General features: G+C 47.0%; 1 protein-coding gene across 5 annotated transcripts in view; it reads left to right on the top strand.

Moving 5' to 3' along the window:
- The first annotated feature begins 988 nt into the window (after positions 1-988).
- Positions 989-7,635, top strand: part of SEC11A (SEC11 homolog A, signal peptidase complex subunit) — a 49,366-nt gene continuing 42,719 nt past the window's right edge. For 2 of the 5 annotated variants that reach the window (XM_029950743.1, XM_029950742.1), the window contains exon 1: positions 989-1,154. In XM_029950743.1, coding sequence (XP_029806603.1) covers positions 1,104-1,154 — 51 coding nt within the window. In that variant the 5' untranslated portion in view covers positions 989-1,103. The remainder of the gene's footprint in view (positions 1,155-7,635) is intronic. The other 3 variants (XM_029950745.1, XM_029950746.1, XM_029950744.1) reach the window with 3 other exon arrangements.

Below are 7,635 nucleotides of genomic sequence, written 5' to 3'. Positions count from 1 at the left end.
ACTTCACATTCCCACCAGCAGCCTATGAGGCTTCCATTCTCCCCTAAACTTGCTATTATCCGTCTTTTTCATTATAGCCATCCTCCAAAATATTTAACTTGTTATTGTCAGATCAGTTTCGATGTATAGAACTGCAAAGATAGTGCAAAGTAGATCCTACACTCAGGTTCCCCTAACGGGATCACCAATCTTTGGGAAAAGATAGAAATAATAGTTAAGAGACCAGCTCTGCTCCTTCTCGTCTTAGGTGCATATTAGCAGCTTGGACAAATCAAGGCAAAGTTTGTACAGAGTCAGGGGCAGCGAGAAGAGGGTCACATCCAGGTGCCCAAGGTAACAAAAGCAGGTGGCAAAGTTCAAAGAGCCATCAGATCCTGCTGGCAGGGTCACGATGGGGGTAGGGGGAGAGCAAGGGGCTTCCTGACACCCCGCACCCCTGGTGGTCCCATCCCACTGTAGCACGCTTGGTGTCTTTGGAACTCCGGGGAGGTTGAGGCAGGGCTTTGAAGGGCCCTTATATCCTCCACCCTTACCCGTGAAGCACTTAATGAAACCTCCTCTGCCGGCAATTCCCGTAGCGCGGGAGACCAGCCCCGGCAGGGAAGGCAGAGCCCAGCCGCACGGCCAGTGCCACACCCAGCCCCGCAGCCCCGATGCTGCCGCCGGCCACTCAAGGGCCTCCGCTGCGCCCGGCCGCCGGAGCCCGGCTCCCGATTGGCCAGGCGTGCACGAGAGCCCGCCCCGGGAGATAGCCCGGCTGCCTCCCGGCTCGCCCGGGTCGCCCCGCCTCCGCTAGGGGCCGGGGGCCAAGCGCGGGCTCGGGGGTCCGGTAGGTTCTGTGCAGGCGAGTCCGGAGTGGGAGCGCCCTGTTACCGCGACACCAGGCCGGGAGGCCACAGTAGGAGAGCCGAGAGTCCCTTTGTCTGCTCTCCGCAGCGGTGCGCCGGGCGCGGGGAGGGAGCGCCGGTGCCCGCCCCGGAAGCGGAAGTGCGGGCGCCGCGAGGTCCTGTCCTGTGCGAGCCCGGCCGGTGTGCCAGCCGTTCCGCCCGCCGGTCCCATCGCGCCCTCTCCGCTGCCCGTGTCCCTGCCTCGCCGGCCTCGCCATGCTGTCTCTAGATTTTTTGGACGATGTGCGGCGAATGAACAAGAGGCAGGTGAGGATGGCCCCCCACCCTTTCCCCGGGGCTCCCCTCTTCTCAATGACGATGCCGCTGCGGGGCCGGGCGGACCTCTGGCCCCCAGGGAGAGGGCCTGAGGAGGTCTGACGCCTGGATCGTTCCTTTCCTCGGTGGAGTGTGTGGTGGCCAGAGGTCGCTTTGTCTGCCCCCTATTTTTAGCCCCCGGCTGCGTCGGAGCCTGCTAGGGGCGGAGTAGGAAGCCGGGGCTTCACGTTCGGTGCCTGCGAACGAGGCAGGAGAGCAAGTGGAAACCGCAGGGCGCTTTCTAAGTGGGAGCTGGGGGGTGCTTGTTATTTTAGACTTGGGAAGGCGGCAAACTCGTGTTCTGTGTGATCGCAGCGACTCCCGATCAGTTCTGGCGACTGGGTTTAGCAGTTCAGTGCTGCTCCTGGCTTCTGGGACGCTCGGGAGGGCGGCTGTAGGCCCCCCAACAGCCTTGCTGCTTTCAGCCCTACGCGTCCCTTCCAGTGCAGCCGGGCCCGGCGGGCTGCAGTGCCTTTCCCTGGAGCCCCTCAGAGTTCAGCGTTGGAGCAGTAGTAACACTTGCCCCGGAGTCCTCGGAGCAGTAAGGTGGCAGCTCGCAGAATCCTCGGGTTTACTGCCCAGTAGTGGTGGCCCAGGGATCTTGAAATTGAGACCTTGCGCTTTTGTCCTTAAACCTTACTCCATCTCGAACTTCTAGGCCCTGTGCCACATGGTACTGGGGACACTGTTGTGATTATTTAGTCATTAGAAAAGGTTGCTCCTTTTTGTCTTCTTCACGAAGTGTGTTTGTAGAGCCTAGTTTTGCTTGCCTTGGAACTTTTTATGGTATTTCGCTTTTAAGAATTTAACGTCACTATTTTTTTTAACTTAAAAAAATATTTATTTGTTTATTTTGGAAGAGAGTGGAGTCGGAGAGGGGCAGAGAGAAAGAGAATCCCAAGCAGGCTCTGCGCTGTCAGCGTAGAACGGGATGTGGGGCTGGAACCCACAAACGGGGAGATCATGACCAGAGCGGAAATCAAGAGTCGGTCCTTTAACCGACTCAGCCACCCAGGCGCCCCTCACATGTCACTATTAATGATGTCCTCTTGGACTTGTATTTTACAGTATATTTATAGTTACCCTTAAAGAAGTGGATATGTACCCTTCCCTTGGTCCGCTTCAAACTTCTCCTAGCCCAGTGTCGCCTCTTAAACACGATTCCTAATTCCCTCCGTCATAATTGATCATTCTTTTCAAGTTGCACAAAATGCGTGTCTGTATGGTAACATTTGTGTCTCATTTGTACAGTGCTGTTTTCATATCTGAATTTCTAGGTGCCACAGACCTATCTCTGAAGAAGTACTTAGTTCAGTATTTCTGAAGAAATGACTAAGGCAAATGATAACCATTTCGAGCTCTTGCTGTGTGCGATGGGTTGTATTTAACTGAGAGGCGGGTAACATTCCCCCCGTCCTGCTGATGAAGAAAATGAGCCGCCTCGCAGAGGTTGCTGGGAGGTTGGGCCAGGGCTGGATAGCATGGCCGTGGGGGGAGGGCAAGTGATGATATTTGGGAAGAACTGACAGTGACTCTAGATGCGGAGAGCTAATCACACGAAACGAGGGTGGTTCTTCGGTACTAAAATTACTGTCCTTTGCAAAACTTTTCCGTTTATGCTTAAATATCACCAAATGTCTGCTTAATTTGTTTTCGTTGTCATTGTTCTTTTTTTCTTATCAGGTTCGTAGAGGAATACTTAGTACCGTAAATTGATCCATTTAAAGTGTACCATTGTTAAACTTCCAGTTATGTACATAGCTCAGCACAGTCAAGATAACTGAACATTTCTGTCACCCACAAAAGATCCCTTGGGCCCCTTTCTTCCTTTTTTTATATAATTTTTTTTAATATTTTATTTATTTTTGATACAGAGAGAGACAGAGCATGAGAAGGGGAGGGTCAGAGAGAGAAGGAAACACAGAACCAGAAGCAGGCTCCAGGCTCTGAGCTAGCTGTAAGCACAGAGCCCGACGCGGGGCTCGAACCCACGAACATGAGATCTGACCTGAGCCGAAGCCGGAGGCTTAACCGACTGAGCCACCCAGGCGCCCCTATATAATTTTTAAAAATGTTTTTTATTTATTATTGAGACAGAAACAGAGCATGAGCAGGGGAGGGTCAGAGAGAGGGAGACACAGATTCAGAAGCAGGCTCCAGGCTCTGAGCTGTCAGCACAGAGCCCCATGCGGGACTCGAACCCATGAACTGCGAGATTGTGACGTCGGCTGCTTAACTGACTGAGCCGCCCAGGCGCTTCCCTTGTGCCCCTTTCTGACTGGTCTCTCTCGAGCACCTGGCAACCACTGATTTGCTTTTTGTATTGATGAACTTGATTATATTTGATTTTTATTTATTTATTTATTTATTTTGGACTTGACGTTTATATTTTTTGAGCGTTTGGTTTTGATTTTTTAACACCTTACTCAAGACTTTGGTTTGTTATATGTAATGCAGTTTTTTTGGTCTGCCTCACAGTTGCCAAAAATAGTTTCACTACGTTCCCTGAATCCTGTACCTTGTTGCCAGATTAAGGTCCTCACGCCTGCCCTCAACCTTGAGCTTCTCATTGCCTTGTAGGTAATGGCCGGACCCTTAGAATGGCATCTGCAATAAGCCCCAGTCATTTTACTGTTGCCATTTCTCCCCTTTTCAAATCTTGTCCTAGTTTACTTTTTCCACATATTTCATGTCATTGCCTCTATGAACATTGTTCTCTTCAGACCTTGTGTACTTAAGTGTCGTAGGAGCGCCTCTTGTCTTCTTCTGGAGTCTTTGTGGACTCGCCCAGACTATTCCGTGATCTCTACAGTCCTTTTAGCAGTTATATACTATTTTGTCTTCTTTAGAGTATAGCTCCTTTACTAAAGTATCAGATCACTGTTGTCTTGCAGCTTTTTATAATCTGTGAAAACCTGATCATTAGAGTTTGTCTGTATCTGTGGTATAAATACACCCAACGTGGCTGATTTCGTGTTACTAACCTGACATCACTGGATGTGGAATTAGGAAGAGATGTTATTAGGAAGGCACCTTATAGACAAAACAGAAAAATATAATCTCAGGAACACAGATAACAAAGCGGCGCCTGCGTGGTTCAGTAGACTGAGCATCATGATCTGGGTTCAGCTCAGGTCACGATCTCACAGTTTGAGGGTACGTCGGGCTTGTGTTGACAGCGTGCAGCCTGCTTGGCATTCTCTCTCTCTCTCTCTCTCTCTCTCTCTCACTCTCTCTGCTCCTCCCCTGCTCGCTTTCTAGCTCTTTCTCTCTCAAAACAAACAAAATTTTAAACAAACATAGATAATGATAAAATATAGTAAAATAGTCAGGAACTGATAAATTTAGATGATTTCTTATCTTTGTTTTTTTTTAATGTGATTTAATCGTACTCATTGTTAATAACACTGTGTTCGACAGCCAGCTTGCAGACCTCCTGAAAATTTAGCAAATTGGCTCCCGCGCACTGCTGGTTATAGGTTAGGGTTTTTATTTTAGTTTTCCTTTTTAAAATTTTTATTTAGTTTTGAGAGTGTGAGTGAGTAGGGCAGGGGCAGAGAGAAAGAGACGGAGGGTCTGAAGGGAGCTTCACGATGACAGCACAGAGCCTGGTGTGGGGTTGGAACCCACGAACCGCGAGATCACGACCTGAGCTGAAGTCTGACACTTAACTGAGTGAGCCACCCAGGCGCCCCGGTTTTGTTTTTTTTATTTTCTAAGATTTTATTTGTAAGTAATCTCCATACCCAGTGTGGAGCTCAGACAAGTTTGCATGTTGTACCAACTGAGCCAGCCAGGTGGCCCTGGTTATAGTTTAGTTTTTTGATGCCCATTGAGGTGGCCTTTATGTCCAGAAAAGCCTATTTAGGATTATCTTTTATTTTAAAAAATAATGTTCAGTTTGTAAAAGCTAAAATTTTAAAACTGAGTTCTTAAGCTTTTAGAATCAGTTTACAAACCTTAATCTTATTTGAAGTCTAGGAAATTTAAAAAAAAATAGAGTCTAGGAAAACAACAGACAATTCTAAGGTACTTTGAATATTTGGGCCAGTTTACAAACAAACATCTTAAAAATGTTATAAATTTAAAAATTTCTTTTTTAAGGGGTGCCTGAATGGCTCAGTTGGGTGAACATCCGACTCTTGGTTTCATCTCAGGTCATGATCTTAGTTTATGGGTTCAAGCCCTGCATCAGACTCTGTGGTCAGTGCGCAGCCTTCTTGGGACTCTCTCTCTTTCTCCCTCTCTGTCCCTTCTTCTTTTATGCTTGCGTGTATACACGCCCGCGCTCGCTCGCTCTCTCTCTCTCTCTCTCTCTCTCTCAAAATAAATAAGTAAATTTTCCTTTTTAAGAACATCGGTTATTCAACAAACATCACGGCATACTTACATAATTTGTATATGTCTGGGACTATGTAAATTCTCTGAAATGTTTCAGCACTGTACAAATAGTAAACTTTCTGCTTAAAATAATAAGTCTACAACACTTGATTATACTTTACAAATTGGAACTGCAAACCTGACCTGTGACTTTAATGGGACATATTCTCTTAAATTTTATAAATACTTAAAATATGAAGTATGCACAGAGTTTTGTTTTGTTTTGTTTTGTTTTGATACAGAGAGAGACAGAGCATGAGAGGGGGAGGAGTAGAGAGAGAAGGAGGCACAGAACCTGAAGCAGGCTCCAGGCTCTGAGCTAGCTGTCAGCACAGAGCCTGACACGGGGCTCGAACCCACGAACGTGAGATCTGACCTGAGCCGAAGTTGGAGGCTCAACCGACTGAGCCACCCAGGCGCTGCTGCACAGAGTTTTTAACATAAAAATATTAACACTATACATAATTTTCTTTAAGAATTCTTGTTCTTAATTATAAATTTTACTTGGGTCAAAAGTTGTTTACCCACTAAGAAAATAAGTATGTCATGCAAAATAACTTTCGTGTTCTTTTCACATGTAAAATTTGGGGGTTTCCCTCTGCTTGCCAAGAATTCTTAATGACCAGAGTGTATTGGCCAAGATGTGACTACATCCATTTGAACCCTGATGGGATTGGTCCAACTTTCACAGAATTTGCTTATTAGCTCTTCCTTAGGCCTCTTATATTACTTGATTGAGTTTTGCATTTCTTTGGGTTTCAATTATTTGTAGGTCTTCTTGCCTAAATCTAAAGATCTTAGGTCTTTTTTTTCTTCATATCTCTTAGGGTCACTCAACTCCTAATGGCTGTTGTAATGATATTTGATTGAATTCTAGATATCTGTGATAATTTTTGTTTAAATTAATTGGCCCTACAATGAGGCACACAGAAACCAAGGAGATTTTTCTTGGTGTTCGACTTAATATGAGTAAGTGTGCAGCAAATAGGAAGTTTATACAGCACAGAGGACAGATCTCTCCAGATTTTTGAAAACTCATATTAGAATCAGGAAAATGTTACTGACAAAGTGTCCACATTCAGTAGTTAGTTGCTGGGTTTCAGTGTGAAATACTAACATCAGGGGCGCTTGAGTGATTTAGTTGGTTAAGCGGCCAACTTCGGCTCAGGTTGTAATCTTTGTTCATGGGCTCGAGCCCCACATCGGGCTCTGTGCTGACATCTCAGAGCCTGGAGCCTGCTTTGGATTCTGTGTCTCCCTCTCTGCCCCCTCCCCTGCTTGTGCTCTGTCTCTCTGTCAAAAATAAATATTAAAAAAAAATTAATACTGAGACATGGTGAATCAGAGAGCGGTCACTAACCAGCACTATCATGGGTGGACAAATCCAAGCTTGCCATGGCATCTGGGGCTGGAGTCCACACCTGGCTGATGGATGGGGACCACACAAAGGAGAGTAGAAGGTGCGATGTGTGGAAGGCGGTTGCTCCTACCTCTCGTCTCTGTCGGTCAGCCAGCAGAGCCGACGTGGGAGCGAAGGGAGCAAGGACAAACTGGATTCAGCCAGGCCTTCGTTTCTCACCACCTCTAACCACAGTGACCTTCAGCATGATAGCAGGTCTCTCCTTTTGACCTTCTGGATCTTGGCCACATTTCTTTTTTTGGCCAACTTTAACTCAGAGCCCTGGAGAGGGGACTCGGGGATGCCTGGTTCTAGCTTATCCAAGTTGGCAGAGTACAAAACTCCTGTAGTCTTCCCTTTGTCAACTCGGCAACTATACACACATCTTCTAATTGTATTTAATTTTTCTTTCAATGTTTATTTATTTCAGAGAGAAAAAGAGGGAGGAGGGAAGGGCAGAGAGAGAGAGGGAGACAGAGGATACAAAGCCAAAGCGGGCTCTGCACTGACTGCAGAGAGCCCCGCTGACAGCAGAGAGCCTGATGCGGGGCTCGAACTCACAAGCTGTGAGATCATGACCTGAGCCGAAGTTGGACACTTGACCCACCGAGCCACCCAGGCAGCTTGTGTTTAACTTTTCAAATAAAACAAAAT

The sequence above is a fragment of the Suricata suricatta genome, chromosome 9 (assembly GCF_006229205.1).
Source record: "Suricata suricatta isolate VVHF042 chromosome 9, meerkat_22Aug2017_6uvM2_HiC, whole genome shotgun sequence".
Taxonomy (NCBI): domain Eukaryota; kingdom Metazoa; phylum Chordata; class Mammalia; order Carnivora; family Herpestidae; genus Suricata; species Suricata suricatta.
The sequence above is the reverse complement of the archived record's forward strand: the minus strand, read 5'-3'. Positions and strand labels throughout refer to the sequence as shown.